The sequence below is a fragment of the Geotrypetes seraphini genome, chromosome 1, assembly GCF_902459505.1.
Source record: "Geotrypetes seraphini chromosome 1, aGeoSer1.1, whole genome shotgun sequence".
In the NCBI taxonomy this organism is placed as follows: domain Eukaryota; kingdom Metazoa; phylum Chordata; class Amphibia; order Gymnophiona; family Dermophiidae; genus Geotrypetes; species Geotrypetes seraphini.
In genome coordinates, this window is record NC_047084.1 from 424,111,430 (window position 1) to 424,130,222 (window position 18,793).

The following is an 18,793-nucleotide window of genomic DNA, read 5'->3' on the forward strand; positions in this document are numbered from 1 at the left end:
ATGCTTGATGCAATTAACAGAGGCATACGAATTCAAGACTTTCTCAAGGAGTTCAGTCTTAAGGATGCCATTTATGCACTTGCCAATGCCTGGAAAGATGTAACTAAATCAGCATTAAAAAATGCTTGGCATAAACTTTGGCCAGTAACAATGTGCAATTAAAATGAACCTGTAGAGGAAGACTTTGAAGGTTTCCAAGTCAGTGATGAAATGCTGATATCATCAAACCTTATTGTTTATGCCAGAATCTATCCTCTGAAAATGTTAATAAGTTAGATACAGCTGATATTAACGAAGTGCCAAATATTGACCAAGGTGCACTTTGTTGTGCATTGCTTCAGTGATGGTGAGATTGCTGAAATGATATTAAATAAAGAAAATGCAAGTTAAAACTTCATTTATGTTTGAAGAATTTGCTCCAGTACTACAGTTTGGAACAAATTTGTGTTTGAAGTGCTTGAATCTAATCTAATCTAATCTAATCCTTAGGTTTGTATACCGCATCATCTCCACGTTCGTAGAGCTCGACACGGTTTACAGTAGGAGAAATAGGAAGGAACTACAACAGAGGGTTAGAGGTAGAAGTGTGAAGAAAATTTAGAGGACTTGGGATGCCAAGATATAAGAGTTTCCTTGATTCCTAAGTTGGAGGGAGACTTACATTTTTGAGAAAAGCCAGGTTTTCAGATGTTTGTGGAAAACTTGGAGAGAGCTCAAGTTCCGAAGAGGGGAGGTAAGGTTGTTCCAGAGCTCAGTGATTTTGAAGTGGAGGGAGGTCCCTAGCTTTCCTGTGTGGGAAATGCCTTTTAGCGAGGGGAAGGATAGTTTTAATTTGTGGGAGGATCTGGTGGTATTAGGGTTTGAGGAATTCCAAGAAAGAGGGATAAAGGGAGGGAGGATACCATATAGGATTTTGAAAGTTAAACAGGCGCATTTATAGTGGACCCTGGCGATTATCGGAAGCCAGTGGAACTTGGCCAGGAGCGGGGAGACATGGTCAAATTTACTTTTAGCGAAGATGAGCTTGGCCGCGGCATTCTGAATCCATTGGAGTCTGTGGAGGTTTTTCTTAGTTAGGCTTAAGTAGATAGAGTTGCAATAGTCCAATCTGGAGAGGATGATGGATTGGACAAGGAGGGTAAAATGTTTTTGATGGAAGCAGGATCTAACTTTCCTCAACATGTGAAGGCTGAAAAAGCATTTTTTTTACCAAGGATTGGAGGTGGTCATTGAAGGACAATGCGGAATCAATGATGATGCCCAAGACCTTGCTCGAGAACTCAAGCTGCAGAGAGGAGCCAGAGGGTAGTGGAATGGAGGTGGGTAGGTGATCTAGTTTTGGACCGAGCCAAAGAAGTCTTGTTTTAGACTCATTCAATTTGCACAGTGTGGGCCCAGGATTGTAGGTTCATTATACAAGAGGATATGTTCTTAGACAGGTCGGTGAGGTTCGAATCGGTCTCGAGGAGGATGAGGATGTCGTCTGCATAAGTGTAAATTGTTTCAAGGGGGGATAGGTGGAGGAGCTTTAGGGAGGACATATAGATGTTGAAAAGGATAGGGGATAGTGGAGAGCCTTGCGGGACTCCACAATTCGGTTTCCAGGGGGAGGATGAGGTGCCATTCATGTTAACAATGTAAGAACGAGAGCGGAGGAATTTAGAGAACCAACCTAGGACTGTGGAGTTGATACCTATCTCAGAAAGTTGGTAAACAAGAATATCATGGTGAACAACGTCGAAAGCAGCGAAAAGGTCAAATTGTAGGAGGACGGCGAACTTGTTTCGAGAGTGAAGTTGTTGAACCCTTGAAATCAGGGAAAACAGTAGGGATTTGGTGCTGAAGTTAAAACGAAAGCCATATTGATAGGGTAAAAGAATAGAGAATCTCTCTAAGTATGATGAGAGTTGGGAAGAAATGATGGACTCTAGCATCTTGGTTAGGAGAGGGATATTTGCAATTGGGCGATAGCTGGATGGTATGGAAGGGTCAAGGTCAGATTTTTTCAGTAGTGGGGTCAAGGCGATATGACCCATTTCTGAAGTGTTATGTTTGCCTTATTTTGAAATAAAAAAAGTTTGGTGGCAATTTTATGGTCTTTTTCTGACTTAAAATTACCATTTCAAAAACTAAAAATTCCCAAAAATGTAATATAACATAACATCGTGCTTCTTAACCGTGTAACCGTAAGTTCAACGTGGACCGTGTAATCGTAAGTTCAATATGCTTGGTCCCAAGGATTTCAGATAAAGGATCTTGTACTGTAATCTACAAGATAAAATATTGTTCCTCACCTATCACAAGTGATATCCATAGGCAAGTAGAACTGATCAGACAAATATGTTTATGCTTGTGTGACATCATCAAATGGCACAGGAATTCAATAACTTTCTCAAAGCTAAGGATTAAACTTCAGAGCACGTGCTGTCCTTCCCAATAGCAGCAGTCTCCTCAGTTTAGCAGTTCAATAGCTCAAGAAAGATTACAATTCTCAGGAAAGTGGAAGGGATTGGGAGCTTGATCAATCCAACCAAACATACCTGCTACAGGTGAAAAAAACAATACTGCTTCTGCACATGCAAGAGTGAGTCAGGCACAAAAGTGAGCATCTTTCAGCTCACAGCTATTCAATTCACTTACATTTTCTCATCTATCCAAAATAGAGAGATTATGCCCTTACCTTGATAATATCTTTTCCAGTAGATAGGTGTGTCATTCTAGACCATAAAAACATAAAAATTGCTGCTGCTGGGTCAGACCAGTGGTCTATCGTGCCCAGTAGTCCGGTCACGCAGCGGCCCTTAGGTCAAAGACCAGTGCCCTATTTGAGTCTAGCCTTACCTGCGTACGTTCTGGTTCAGCAGGAATTTGTCTAACCTTGTCTTGAATCCCTGGAGGGTGCTTTCCCCTATAACAGCCTCTGGAAGAGCATTCCAGATTTCTACCACTATCTGGGTGAAGAACTTCCTTACATTTGTACAGAATCTATCCCCTTTTAACTTTAGAGAATGCCCTCTCGTTCTCTCCACCTTGGAGAGGGTGAACAATCTCTCTTTTTCTACTAAATCTCATGAGATCTATTTGCATGCACTGCTTTCATTGTATGCTAATAGATCTCATGAATATTCATGGGGAAATCCTGAAAACCCAACTTGATTGCAGCCCTCAAGGAACAACATTTGACACCCCTGTTCTAGACAAGCAGGTTATCTCCCCATGGCCATGATCCATATGCAGAAGGAATCCACTCCAGATTTTTTCTATGTCCCTCCTACTTCACTGGGAGCTCTACTGGTACCTACAGTTAGTACCCAAGCACACAAGAGCTCCATCAGAAGCTATATGAAGTAACATAGAAGATGACGGCAGAAAAGAGCTACAGCCCATCAAGTCTGCCCACTCTGCTTACCCACCCCCTGTCTATGCCCTAATGACCCAATTTCCTTATCTTGACCCTCGTAGGGATCCCACATTTATTCTTAAAGTCTGGCACGCTGTCTGCCTCGATCACCTGCACTGGAAGCTTGTTCCAATGATCAATCACTCTCTCTGTGAAGAAATACTTTCTGGTGTCGCCATGAAATTTTCCGCCCCTGAGTTTGAGCGGGTGCCCTCTTGTGGCCGAGGGTCCCTTGAGAAAGAAAATATCATCTCCCACTTTGACACGTCCCGTGAGGTACTTAAATGTTTCGATCATGTCTCCCCTCTCCCTACTTTCCTCGAGAGTGTAGAGCTGCAATTTGTTCAGTCTCTCTTCGTACGAGAGACCCTTGAGCCCCGAGATTATCCTGGTGGCCATCCGCTGAACCGAATCAATTCTGCGCACATCTTTACTGTAATGTGGCCTCCAGAATTGCACACAATACTCCAGATGAGGTCTCACCATGGCCCTGTACAACGGCATTATGACTTCAGGCTTTTGGCTGACAAAACTTCTATTGATATAACCCAATATCTGCCTTGCCTTAGATGAAGCCTTCTCCACTTGATTGGCAGTTTTCATGTCTGCACTGATGATTACTCCTAAATCTCGTTCTGCTGAAGTCCTAGTTAAAGTTTCTCCGTTCAAGAAGTACGTCCTGCATGGATTTCTGCTTCCGAGGTGCATGACCTTACATTTCTTAGCATTGAAGCCTAGCTGCCAGGTTGAGGACCAACTTTCCAATGTAAGCAGGTCCTGCGCCATATAATTCTGTAAACTGCATTCACTTACTATATTACATAGTTTGGCGTCATCGGCGAATAGTGTTATTTTACCTTGAAGCCCTTGAGTCAGATCCCCTATGAATATGTTGAAAAGGAGTGGACCGAGGACCGAGCCCTGCGGCACTCCACTGGTCACCTCCGATGTTTTAGAGAGGGTACCATTAACCACCACCCTCTGAAGTCTGCCACTCAGCCAATCATTGACCCATGCAGTTAGTGTCTCTCCTAACCCCATCAATTCCATCTTGCTTAGCAGCCTGCGGTGTGGGACACTGTCAAAAGCTTTACTGAAGTCCAGGTACACGACGTCCAAAGACTCTCCCAAGTCCAACTTTCTTGTTACCCAGTCAAAGAAGCTGATGAGATTGGATTGGCAGGACCTATCCAGTGGCGTACCTAGGGGGGGGCGGGGGGGGGCGGGCCGCCCCGGGTACCAGCCCTAAGGGGGTGTTCCCGGCCTTGCCGTTCAGTCCCCCGCCACCCCCGAAGGACCGCTCGCCCCACTGACCTTCCTGCACCACCTGTGAAGCAGCCCGCAGCAGGATCGCGAAGTCAGCGTCAGCATCCCTGCGCTGCTTCCTGCGCCGCGATCCCGCCCCTCCTCGAACGTCAGAGGAGGGGCGGGACCGTGGTGCAGGAAGCAGCGCAGGGATCGCTGACGCTGACTTCGCGATCCTGCTGCGGCTGCTTCATAGGTGGTGCGGGGAGGCCAGGGGGGCGAGCGGTCCTTCGGGGTGGGTCGGGGCATCAGGCCTTCAGGGTGGGGCGGGCGGGCAGGCAAGCAGGCTTTCAAGGGGGAGGGGGTGACAGGCAGGCAGGCAGGCCTTCAAGGGGGGACAGGCCTTCGGGGGGGGGGGGGTGCAGACCTTCAAGGGGTGCAGGCCTTCAAGGGGGGCAGGCAGGCCTTCAGGGGGGTGCAGGCCTTCGGGGGGGGGTGTAGGCCTTTGGGGGGGTGCAGACCTTCAAGGGGGTGCAGGCCTTCAAGGGGGGGAACAGGCCTTCAAGGGGGGAAAGGCAGGCAGGCCTTCAAGAGGGGGACAGGCCTACAAGGGGGGGGGACAGGCCTACAAGGGGGGGTGCAGGCCTTCAAGGGGGGTGCAGGCCTTCAAGGGGGAGACAGGCCTTCAAGGGGGGGAAAGGCAGGCAGGCCTTAAAGGGGGGACAGGCCTACAAGGGGGGGACAGGCCTACAAGGGGGTGGGACAGGCCTTCAAGGGGGGGACAGGCCGTCAAGGGGGGGACAGGCCTTCGGGGGGGGTGCAGACCTTCAAGGGAGTGCAGGCCTTCGGGGGGGGGTGCAGTCCTTCAAGGGGGTGCAGGCCTTCAAGGGGGGGAAAGGCAGGCAGGCAGGCCTTCAGGGGGGGACAGGCCTACAAGGGGGGGAGAAGCTACAAGGGGGTGGTACAAGCCTTCAAGTGGGGGACAGGCCTTCGGGGGGGGGTGCAGACCTTCAAGGGAGTGCAGGCCTTCGAGGGGGGTGGTGCAGGCCTTCAAGGGGGTGCAGGCCTTCAAGGGGGGACAGGCCTTCAAGGGGGGAAAGGCAGGCAGGCAGGCCTTCAAGGGGGGACAGGCCTACAAGGGAGGGGAGAAGCTACAAGGGGGTGGGACAGGCCTTCAAGTGGGGGACAGGCCTTCGGGGGGGTGCAGGCCTTCGGGGGGTGCAGACCTTCAAGGGGGGGACAGGCAGGCAGGCCTTCAAGGGGGGGACAGGCCTACAAGGGGAAGGGACAGGCCTTCAAGGGGGGTGCAGGCCTTCAAGGTGGGACAGGCAGACCTTTAAGGGGAGACAGGCCTTTGGGGGAGGACCATGATTTAGAAGTACACGGAGGGAAGGGGGTGTTCAAAGAGACATGCATATGCCAAACTTTGGGGGGGGGGAAGAAATAATGGGTCTGAAAATAGAGGAGAGGGAGAGAGATGATGGACCATGGGATTTAGGGAGGGAAGGAACAGAAAGGGAGAGAAATTGGACACAAGGGATGGTGTGGAGGAGGGATAGAGATACTGGATAGGAGGGTAATTAGGAAAAGAAAGGGAGAGATGGTGGACTCTGGGATGATGTGGAAGGAGGGAGAGATGCCGGATGAAAGGGTATTTAAGAAAAGGTGGATCTGTGGAGGGAGATGAAAAAAAGGAAAGATACCAGACTTCCTGGGAAGGGAAGGGAAATGGAAAGGGAGGACAGAGTTGGCAGATGGATGGTTAGCATGCAGAAAGAAGGAGACCCTGGCAAGCAAGTTATCAGAAGAAAACCAGAGCCTTGGACCAACAAGATTTGAAATATAACCAGACAACAAAAGGTAGAAAAATTAATTTTATTTTCTGTTTTGTGATTATAACATGTCAGATTTGAAATGTGTATCCTGCCAGAGCTGGTGTTGGACTGCAAACGTGAGCTAGGATTTAACAGAAAGAGGAAAAGTCCTTTTTGTTTCTTTATTTTATTTACACCACAGCGCCAGTGTGGTTAGGAGAAGCCAAAGGGGGTGAAAAAGCTATAAAACCCACCAGGAGTTTTGAAAAAAATCACCCAACTGGGCAGGAAAATCGAATTGAAAAACCAATTCAATAGGGCTGAATCGAATCAAAATTTATTTTTCCTGTATCTGGCAGCATTAGTTTGCGCTACTGTCTTAGACTTTAGGACCTGGGATTGGGGAGAGATGGCATCCTCAGTACTTTATAATGCAAGTGAAACGAGGATTTGGTCAGACTTTTGAAGGGTCTGCAGAAAAAAAAATATTGTATAGGCCGGGGACATGAGACAGCAGGAAATGGGAACTTTTCTTCCTTCTATTTTTGTGAATGGAAAGGCTGAGGATGTCAGAGAGGTCAGTTAAAATATGTGCTTTATAAGAAAATATAATAATGTGTTTTATAAAGTTTATAGCATAGCTGGCCTACCCAGTGAGGTGTTCCTAGTGGTGATGGTGGCAGCGTGTCAATGTGTTGAGAGGAAGAGGTGGTCTGGGAAATTCTGCTGAGCAAACTCCGGGCCCATTTCCACCCCCCAGTTAGTCCACTCCACTCAACTGATTCACACACTGAGTGGGTCTTTGGGTGTTGTTTTGGGATCTCTTCCAGTGGTTTATCTCCTTCTGGTCCAAGGAAGGAAACTTTGTTATCCTTAGCATTGACCTACAGAATATGTTTGTAACAGCGCTGCTTGTGTGGCATTAGGCTATGTAGTGATCGAAAGAAAAAAACAGACCTTTGCACATTTTTGCACTATATGGTGGGTGTATGAGGAGATTCACATTTCCTGCACAGCTAAGTCCATGTGAAGTTACCTTGTGCTGTATTTGACATCTAGCAAGGTCTCTGTTTGAAAGGAAAGATCTAAACTTAAAAATGAAGTGGCCAGAAGTTATGGTAAAAGCAGATAGTGTAGCTGGTTTTAAGAAAGATTTGGACAAATTCCTGGAGGAAAAGTCCATAATCTGTTATTAAGACATGGGGGAAGTGTCTGCTTGCCCTGGATCGGTAGCATGGAATGTTGCTACTCTTTGGGTTTTGACCAGGTATTAGTGTCCTGGATTGGCTACCATGAGAATGGGCTACTGGGCATGATGGACCATTGGTCTGACCCAGTTAGGCTATTCTTATGTTATGTTCTCATCTGTAGGGGCCTTTGTTTTCATTTCTTATTTTAATGTATTTTTTTTCTGGGAACTTATCAGTGTTTTTTATAATGGGAACAAAAATGGAAGAGAATTAATGTGTGTGGGATGAGGGGGTAACTAATTTCTTCAGCTAAATAATTCAATCCACTTCAAACAGACATAGGAGAACTCACACACCATTCACACACCCTCCAACCAAAAACGTCAAAAGAAAAAAAACTGTTCGACAACCTCCTAGCCATTCGAGCTGCAACACTCGACCCCCAACTCTACAACCAATTGATATCAACCACAGACTGCAAAACCTTCAAAAAGAAATAAAAACCCTTCTATTCAAAAAACACATAAAACCGAACTAACACAATCAGAACTGTCCCAAGCATCACCTGCAACTACTCCATATGTACTTCTAATGTCATGACAATTTAGACATAATTTATGTTATGTTATGTTTGGAATAATGGTTACATATATGAGGTTCAATAAAAGAAAATTTTCACTGCCTGTTTCTATTCTGACCATTTATTCCATTTCATGGTTATTGCAAAAAAAAAAAAAAAAAATTTTTTACATGGGGGGGGGGGTGTCAAAAAATGATGGGCCCCGGGTGCCACATACCCTAGGTACGCCACTAGACCTATCCTTGGTGAATCCATGCTGACTGGGATCCCGAAGATTCCCTTCATTCAAGATCGTGTCCAATTTGCTTTTAATTAATGTTTCCATGAGTTTGCACACTATTGATGTGAGACTCACCGGTCTATAATTCGCAGCCTCTGCCCTGCAACCCTTTTTATGCAGAGGAACGACATTAGCTAATTTCCAGTCCAGCGGAACTTTCCCCTTACTTAGGGAGAGATTGAATAGCTCGGTTTCGCCAGGACATCGCTCAATTCTCTGAGCACTCTTGGGTGCAAATTGTCTGGTCCCATGGCTTTGTTCACCTTGAGTCTTGCCAGTTCACTGTAAACTTCACCTGGTGTGAACTCAAAATTCTGAAACGGGTCTTCTGTGCTTTGTGTTGCCTTCAACTGCGAACCGTGTCCCGGTGCCTCACAGGTGAAGACTGAGCAGAAGTATTCATTCAGTAGTTCGGCTTTATCGGAATCTGCTTCCACGTAACTTCCGTCCGGTCTTCTAAGGCATACTATCCCGCCTGTGTTCCTTTTTCTGTCACTAATATACCTGAAGATCTGTGAACCATGGCCTGTGAGGCCAATCTGGAGCCACCAGAATGACTCTCCCCTTATTAGCTGCAATCCGCTGAATGACTCGGCGTATCATGGGCCAGGGAAGAACGCCAACAACAGGATGCTCCGAGGCCACAGCTGGTTTAGCACAACTAGACGCTTGCTGCCGGGCTCAAATCTTTCACTGAAAAATCTGACTGTCTTATTTTTCCCTGTCACCATGAGATCGAAGTATGGACGACCTCAGCACTGGACAATGGCCTGGACCCCAGCACTGGACAACTGTCATCAACAGTGTCCACTCACCCAGATCCAAGGTCTGTCTGCTAAGAAAGTCAGGCTGAACACACGCTGCTGACAACACTTGAAGACGTCGCTCCGCCTAGTGAAAGAACATGCAGACTTCCAGACATAGAAAGAATTCTTGGTGCCTTCCTGGCAATTGACATAGGCCAGCACTGTGGAGAAAACTCTGACTGCTTGACCTCTGTGAGTCTTCTGTAATTACACCAGAAACAACCAGATGACACACAGTTCCAGTCTTTTGATCAACCACTTTTTTCCAAGACAGCATCCAATGCTCCTGAATGGATCGGCAGTTGCAATGGGCTTCCCAGCCAAGGAGACTGGCACCTATTGGTACAACTACCCAGGAAGCAATCCTCCAAGGTACGCCTTTGGAGAGGGTCCGAGGACGAAGCCACCAATTCAAGCTGGCATGAGCCTCCAACATCCAAGGTAGAGGCTTCTGTAAAGCATTCATTTGTGGAGACCAGCGGGAAAGCAACACTGTCTGAAGAGTACTGTCTCGCCTAAGGCACTACATCTATTGGAACCGTCATGGACCCCCAGGACTGGAAGAAAGGCCCACGCCGATGGAGCAGACTTGGCCATGAGATAAGAAATTTGGGAGCACAGCTGCTGCTTGCATGCCTCTGGTAGAAATACGCAACTAGAAGCTGTGTCGAACAAGACTCCCAGATACTCCAGGGATTGAATCGGTGTCAAACTGCTCTTCGGTAATTAAGAAACAAGCTCAGATCCTCCAGGACTCGGATCACCTGATCCACCAAGCGTGAGGGAGCTCAGATTAGCCAGTTGTTCAAATAGGGATGCACCTGCAATCCTATTTTATGCAGGTGAACTGCTACCACAACCATCACTTTGGTGAAAGTGCAAGGAGCTGTCACCAGGCCAAAGGGGAGAACTGAAAACTAATAAGGATTTTCTAGAACATGAAATCAGGGAACTTCCTGTGGTCCGGGAATATAGTTATGTAAGTAAGCCTCTGTCAGATCCCAAAAGGCTAGGAACTCTCCTGGGGCCACTGCCGCTATAACAGATTGAACACATTTTTTGTGTCTGTGTTTACAGAAGAGGATATACGTAACATACCAGAAGCTGACAGGCTATACCTAAGAAACGAAGACAGGAAACTGACTGGGTTGACCGTCAGTCTAGAAGAGGTATGCAGGCAGACTTACAGGCTTAAAAACAACAAATCCCTGGGACCGGATGGCATCCATCTGAGGGTAATCAAGGAACTGAAAAGGGTTATAGCTGAACTGCTTCAACTAATAACCAATCTGTCAATCAAATTGGGAAGGATTCTGGAACACTAGAAAGTGCCGATCTTCAAGAAAGGTTCGAGGGGAGATCCGAGAAACTACAGGCCGGTGACTCTGACCTCAGTACCGGGAAAGATGGTAGAGGTGCTGATAAAGGACCGCATCGTTGACCACCTTGACGGATATAATCTGATGAGGACCAGCCAGCATGGCTTCAGCAAAGGAAGATCTTGCTTGATAATCTTGCTGCACTTCTTCGAAGGAGTTAACAGGCAGATAGACAAAGGTGACCCAGTCGACATTGTATATCTGGATTTTCAGAAGGCGTTTGACAAGGTCCCGCCTGAATGACTACTTCGAAAAATTGCGAACCATGGGATTGAGGGTGAAATACTCACGTGGATCAAAAACTGGTTGGCGGATAGAAAACAGAGAGTGGGGGTAAATGGACAATACTCGGACAAGCTTCCAGTGCAGGTGATCGTGGCAGACTGCGTGCCAGACTTTAAGAATAAATGGGATACCCATGTGGGATCCCTACGAGGGTCAAGATAAGGAAATTGGGTCATTAGGGCATAGACAGGGGGTGGGTAAGCAGAGTGGGCAGACTTGATGGGCTGTAGCCCTTTTCTGCCGTCATCTTCTATGTTTCTATGTTTCTATGGACTGGAAAAGCGTCACCATTTGAGTGCCGCAGGGTTCAGTGCTTGGGCCTGTGCTTTTCAACATATTTATAAACGACCTGGAAATTGGAAAGACGAGCGAGGTGAATAAATTTGCAAATGATACAAAGTTATTCAGAGTAGTGAAGATGCTGGAGGATTGCGAAGACCTGCAACAGGACATAAACACGCTCGAGAAATGGGCCACGATATGGCAAATGAGGTTTAACGTGGATATATTTAAGCTGATACATGTCGGTAACAAAAATCTTGTACACGAATACAGGATATCTGATGGAGTACTCGGAGAGACCCCCCCCCAGGAAAGAGATTTAGGAGAACTGGTTGACAAGTTGATGAAGCCGTCAGCGCAATGTGCGGCGGCGGCGAAAAGGGCAAACAGAATGCTTGGAATGATTAAGAAGGGAGATCATGAACAGATCGGAGAAGATTATGATGCCGCTGTACCGGGTCATGGTGCGACCCCACCTGGAATACTGCGTCCAGCACTGGTCGTCATACTTGAAGAAGGACACGGTACTATTCAAAAGGGACCAGAGAAGAGCAACTAAAATGGTTAAGGGACTGGAGGAGTTGTCGTACAGCGAGAGATTAAGAGAAACTGGGCCTCTTCTCCCTTGAAAAGAGGAGACTAAGAGGGGATATGATTGAAATGTTCAAGATAATGAAGGGAATAGTCTTAGTAGATAAAGACAGGTTGTTTACCCTCTACAAGGTAGGGAGAACAAAAGGGCACTCTCTAAAGTTAAAGGGGGATAGATTCCGTACAAACGTAAGGAAGTTCTTCTTCACCCAGAGAGTGGTGGAAAACTGGAACGCTCTTCCGGAGGTTGTCATAGAGAAAAACACCCTCCAGGGATTCAAGACAAAGTTAGACAAGTTCCTGCTAGACCAGAACGTACGCAGGTAAGGCTAAACTCAGTTAGGGCTCAGGTCCTTGACCTAGGGGCCGCCACGGGAGCGGACTGCTGGGCACGATGGACCACTGATCTGACCCAGCAGCAGCAATTCTTATGTTCTTATGTTTCCTACGAAAGCACAGAATTCTGAGCGCTGCATGGACATAAGGAAAGTCCAGAATGGTTCTCCAGCCTTTCTTTGGAGCCTTTCTTTGGCACGAGAAAATATATAGATTATCTGCCTGAGCCCAAGAATTCAAGTGGCAAAGGCTCTATGGCCTGAATATCGAGCAATCTTCTCACAATGGCTTGAACCTTGTCTGTCTCTTCCAGACACCCTGCAGAAGAGTCCACAAACGAACCCACCCGAGGCCAGACAAATCTCAGCTTGTAACTGGACCAAATGGCCAGAACCCAATGGTCGAACAAAATCTGTATCCAGGCATATAGAAATGCCCAAGAGCCTGCCCCCGGTATGGTGTCATTACATCTTCTTGATAGATAGACAGACAAGCACGTGTGACAAAGGACGCCGCCTAGGCAGCAGCAACTCGTAAATCCACTGCCTAAAATGTCTAAGAACTACATCTACTCAGCTGTCCTGCATATCCTCAAGCACCAACACTGCCTTTTGCTCGGAAGGTGTGCTTAAAGACCTGGGCAGCCAAGGAATCCACTTTCGGCTTACTATAAAAATGCTGACATTCCTGTGCCATAGAATACTGCCGGGACAGTACTCTTGCTACCTTGAGAACTACTTCCAGAGAGTTCCACTGCTCCAAGACCAAGAGGTTAATATCAGGACGCCAAGGAAATGCTAAGGAATGAGCTCACACTCCATACATAAGGGAGGAGAAAGTAGCAGGTGAGTGATTAATCCTGCAAAGACTCCAAAATAAGATATGGCAAATCAGCAGACTTAAATAAGTGCAGAACCATGGGGTCATTCCCTGTTTCTAAAGCCAAAGCATGTGCAAAAGAGCTGGTGTACATTCCTGGGTCTTCTGTCACAGGAAATTGAGGGGTGGGGGTCAGCAAACTGAGCATCCACATCTCCTGCAGAAAGCTTTCCCAAGACCTCAACAGTGACAAACTATGAAGATGTGGCTTGTGAGGCTATGCCAAGGCGCAGTGGGACTACGCAGTAGATATATGGCTCTCCACAAAAATTTCAAAATTCAAAGAAGGCATCCAGACCAGGGAGCGTTGAGTCACTCTGTGATGTGTGATGACTCTACTTTGCATTTCTTGGGCTGCAGGGCTTCCACTTCCATAGACATGGAGCAGTCACAATTTCCAGGCCCCGAAAACAAAGATGAACATCCCAAAGGGCTGGCTGCCCTTTTTGGCACCTTAGTACACAGAGGAGAGGTTAAACTGGCCGCTCCAGCCTCTCTGGTCTGCGCCGTGTGGCATGTGGTGCAAGTATGCTTCTGAGGTGATAATTTTACGCAGGTCTGGCATGAATTTGTGGTAGAAAAGCCCAAGGACTCCATCCCAACAAGTTTTGAGGCAAACACTACAGATTTGAAAGTGCAGGGAACTTTAAAAAAAAAGAATGCTAAAAATCCAAGATGGCCACCATCAAGATTTTCACACCTAAAATTGCTAATTAAGCTAACTTCCCAAAGTTAAAAATTTGTGATTTGGGGATTTTTGAGGAGGGGAGCACAGTGTGCTGCAATGTGCTGTAGCCTGTCTCAGCTCTCTTAAAGTAGCTGGAATGAAGAAGAATCAATGCCTCATACTGGATATGCCTCTCTCTTTTGATGACCTTCAGGCTGCCGGTCAGACATGGCGCCTGACTGTTTCCCTTCCCCTTCAGACCAACCAATGCACTACCAGAAATGGGGGGAGATGAAAAATGCAGCCAGAACCATGTGAGACACCGCTGAGCCTTCTACGGAAGCCTAACAGCATGCGCTCAAACCCCTACAGAGCAGTAGGTGAGGAAAGTAAGAAGAGAGGGCCCCAGGCTCCAAAAACACTAAAGCATGCTGGCTAACAGGTACCACCAGGATTTGGCCTGTCAGCTGAAGACCAAAGTCTGCTTCTTCTCTACTTAGGCAGAGCTATGCCAAGGATAACAACTCCAAGCACTGAAGATACCAAAAACGTTAAAAAAAAAAAAATCACCAAATAAAATAAGAAAAGGGAAGAGCAGAACTAAAACACTCCTTCCAGCTCACGTGCAGAAGAGAAAAACTGCAGGTGGCAGTAGAGCTTCCAGTGAAGTAGGAAGAACACACAAAAAAAATCTGGAGTAGATTCCTTCTGCATATGACTCGCGGTCATGCGGAGATAACCCGCTTGTTTAGAATGACACACCTATTGCTCTGGAAACTCTGTTATAAACACATGTTACAAAGATACCTAGACAGTATGGGTGACTGTACTATCTCTGACCATGAACTATTCCATACACTACTGTGATGTAAAAGTAGGCTCAAGGGCCAAGCAGATAGCTTTGCACATACAGACCAGTGAAGCACAATTGAAGAAAGTCACAGTGGCTGAAGTGACTGATCTCATAAGGCCTAACTTTACTGGTTAGAGTATTACCTGTTTGGTTGTATTATAACTGAATAGAGGATGCTAATCAATTTGCCAGTCTGCTAGGCTACAAAAATACAAATTTTGGAGCCAAAAGAGAAAGATATTTCAAAAGGGTTCCAATGCTATTTAGGGCAAAATATTGGAAGTACTATTTCCTCACATTTTTGTGTGCCTACTTACCGCTATAATCTGATCTCCAACGCAGATTCGTCCATCATGTTCCACAGCACTGCCTTTTGTAATGCTTTTTACAAAAATACCAGAAGGTTCTGTTTTAAAAAAAAACAAAAACATCTATCAGCAAGGAAGCCTCCCACATGAAGTGTTACTGCAAGCATAACTGTTACTTTCAAAACACCAATCTGGAATCATCAGTCTCCAAATATACAGCAGTATACATAGAGTTGAGCTAATAAACCAAGTTACTCATTTCTAGAGAATAATTCAAGTCTTCTCAAATGAATGATATCTGGCAAAGCCTTTGAGATATATAATTCAATTAGAGATACAAATTACAGTAGACTCTCAGTTATCTGGCACCATGGGGATTGGTGGATGTGATAATTGTAGTTTCTGGTTGCCTGAGAGTTACTGTTAAAATAGTTTTGTTTCCCTTTCCATCTCACTCTATCATCACCTCCACTCCACTTCACTTCTTTCTGGGTCACTTTCTTTTCCCTCTTCTCTCTCACTTTCTTTCCCCACTTATGGATCCAGCTTCCATTCATCTCTCCTGCCCTTCATCCTGCAGGCCAAGTATCCATGTCCCTTCCATCCATCCCCCCCACACATAAACACTGTCAAGGTGGAAGGGAACACAGTAGTCACTTGAGAAGTACTGCTGGATTGGTCCAGAGTCCTTGACAGCTCTCAAATCCCTTCCAACAAAACAGTAGTCCTCCTTCTGAGGGAGCTCAAAAGATAATGGCTGCTATTTAGCTCTGACAAGCACAAAAATTTACCTGGGAAATACAGCACTGAAGGAAGCACCATGATACAGCATCTTTGCCATTTATAAATTTAATTTTTCTCTATTTTATTGTAAACCACAAATGTAACACTTTTCTTTTCATTTTTTATTATTTTAAATGGGTAATACATTTGATATAATGCTTTTCTGTGGTACAATCTGGCAGTATATAAAGCACTTAAATTAAATTCCAATTGTTAGAGAGAGACAGATTCTTCAAACTTTCAGAGAATAAAAAAACAAGAGGGCATTCGGAAAAGTTGAAAGGAGGCAAATTCAAAACTAATGCTAGGAAATTCTTCTTTACACAACGGGTGGTGGACACCTGGAATACAATTCCAGAGGAAGTTATAGGGCAGAGTACAGTACTGGGGTTTAAGAAAGGTTTGGACAAATTCCTGCTGGAAAAGGGGATAGAGGGGTATAGATAGAAATTTACTGCACAGGTCCTGAACCTGTTGGGCCGCCGCGTGAGCGGACTGCTGGGCGCGATGGACCTCGGGTCTGACCCAGCGGAGGCATTTCTTATGTTCACGTTATCCCAATGAATTCAGAGCCAAAAACAAATAAGATAGCAAATCAAACTAGATACTTTTCTTGTACCATGCTTCAATCAGATAACATCACCTACTTACAAGGACTTGACATCCTGATTGTCTTTTGAGAACAATTAAGTGAAGCATCTTTTTAGCATGAACTTACTGATCAGTAATGCATACAGCAGTGTATTGAACTAAAAATTAGCATGTTTTCTGCCAAAGAACCCATTTTATCCTTATGGGCCATGTTACAAATAACATAAACTAACCTTTAGTAAAAGTATCTTTAAGCAAAATAGCTCCATTATCCATTACTGGATCACTATTACCGGATCACAAAGGCAAAGAGACATAATATTCTGCTTAATGTCACCACAGTAGCACAGGTAGGCTTCTCTCAAGTATCTTAAACTCAAACTACTAGAAATTACCTTTGTGGCTTCCTTTCATTATTACTGCACCTAAAACTTCATGACAACAGCACATCACTAAAAGTGTCCCAATTTTTTTCTCTTTTTGCTACACTTGTGGCTTTTCTTTCTGAAGTTAATTCAAAAAATGTAAATTCAAAAAATCAGATAAAATTTGAGCTTAAAAAGAAATATATACACACACATTTGTTAAGCAATACCTGATTTCTTGTCTCCAATATATCCGGCAATAGTTATTCCTAAACCTTGGGCATTTTTAGTCAGTTCCACGTCAAATGTGCCATTGTCCACATCATTACCTCCAGAAGTCACCACCTACCAAGATCATAAAAAGGTGAGAACAATATTGAGAGACCAAAATTCAAATGCTTATTAGCAATAATGCCATTTATTAGCAATAGTGCTTGAGAAGTAAATTACTAAAACAGAATCACCTAGCAAACATTCCTCCTAAAAAGATTATAGTTATACTGGTTTAGCAGTCATACCAGTTTGTGAAATATTTTTTCAAGATAAGAAAAAAAAAATCAAATGATAATATATTCTTAATTTTTTTTTTTTTTTTTAAAGACTTCTTTAATTTACTTTCTCAAAGGTCAGTTAGAATACAGATTAATAATTGTCCCTATATAATTTAATCAAGAAAACAAAATGAGAGGTTTTATTAAGCCTATATTTCTATGAGATATTGTTTCTATTATAAAAGGCACACTACTAAATATCTGCTTTACAAATTCCTTGTCTCAACTGCCTGAGCAGCTAAAGGGATTTTAAAAATATGTCCCACTTTGTAAGGTAAAATATTATGACTGGGGCACTGACCCTGATATCATCTCTTTTAAAAACATAGCAACATATTAAATGACAGCAGATAAAGATCCGAATGGTCCATCCAGTCTGCCCAAACATACACTCTCTATAATTTAATGATTTAATTTAAATTGTTCTTTTTCTTAGATATTTCTGGGCCAGAATCCCAGAGCTATGCCCAGTACTGTGCCTAGGTTCCATCTACTAGAGTTTCCATCAAAGCTCACTCCAGCAAATCTAAACCATCCCAGCCCATCCTTAACTGAATAGCCATATACGGGACACAGACCGTGCAAGTCTGCCCAGTAGTGCTGCCCGATTTCCGATTCGAATCGATTCACCGATTCACATTGGGTGAATCGATTCGAATCAATTCGTTTGTACGCAAAAAAAAACCGAACTCACCGATTCAAGTCATCTGCCTTGACATCTTTGAAGCCCCCAAATATAAATGATAATTAACATTTTTTCTGCATATAGTGTGCTTTGTAGTTTTTTAAATTTTATGGTTTATCATTATGAATTAATAAGATATTATGTGTACATGAAAAATGAATGGAAGAAATTGGGGGCAGGGCTAGGGCGGGATTGTGGGTGGGACTGACAATTAATAGATGTCCCCTTTTGATGAAAAAAATAAATGGTCACGTTAATTATACATCATATGCGTCTTTAAAAAGAAAAGCTTTCAAGTTACTTTTAAATTTATCAAGGGATGTATGTTCTCTTATATAATTCGCTGCTGAATTCCAGTTGGTAGGGGCTGTAATGGAAAAGATGCTAGTGCGCATTATGTTAATGTATCTTAAAGAGGGATGGATTAGATCAGTGTTTTTCAACCTTTTTTGGGCAAAGACACTTGTTTCATGAAAAAAATCACGAGGCACACCACCATTAAAAAATTTAACTCTGTGCCTATATTGACTATATATAAAGTAATTCTCTTGAATAGGAATCAAATAAACACAAATAAAGTATTTTATAATTACTTTATTATGAAATATCAAGTAAACAGAATAGTGAAAAATTATAAAATACTTTATTCAGTGCGAAACCTGGGCCTGTTTGGCTGAACACAAAGCTGATATTCTGGCTGGAATCTAAGAAAGACACACACGTAGCTCTTCGTCAACAGCTCTCAGTCTCTCTCTGTATTTGGTTTTCATAGCATACAAAAATAGACAAATATACCCTCCATCCTTTTTATTAAACCACAATAGCAGTTTTTAGCGCAGGGAGCTGCGCTGAATGCCCAGCGCTGCTCTTGACGCTCATAGGCTCCCTGCGCTAAAAACCACTATTGCGGTTTAGTAAAAGGT

At 44.5% G+C, this 18,793-nt stretch overlaps 1 protein-coding gene across 9 annotated transcripts in view; it reads right to left on the bottom strand.

Moving 5' to 3' along the window:
• MPDZ (multiple PDZ domain crumbs cell polarity complex component) overlaps positions 1–18,793 on the bottom strand; it is a 550,514-nt gene that overhangs the window by 460,515 nt on the left and 71,206 nt on the right. For all 9 annotated transcript variants that reach the window (XM_033918951.1, XM_033918923.1, XM_033918958.1 and 6 more), the window contains exons 9-10: positions 16,865–16,979; positions 14,905–14,993 (exon numbers count right to left, since the gene is read on the bottom strand). In XM_033918951.1, coding sequence (XP_033774842.1) covers positions 14,905–14,993; positions 16,865–16,979 — 204 coding nt within the window. The remainder of the gene's footprint in view (positions 1–14,904; positions 14,994–16,864; positions 16,980–18,793) is intronic.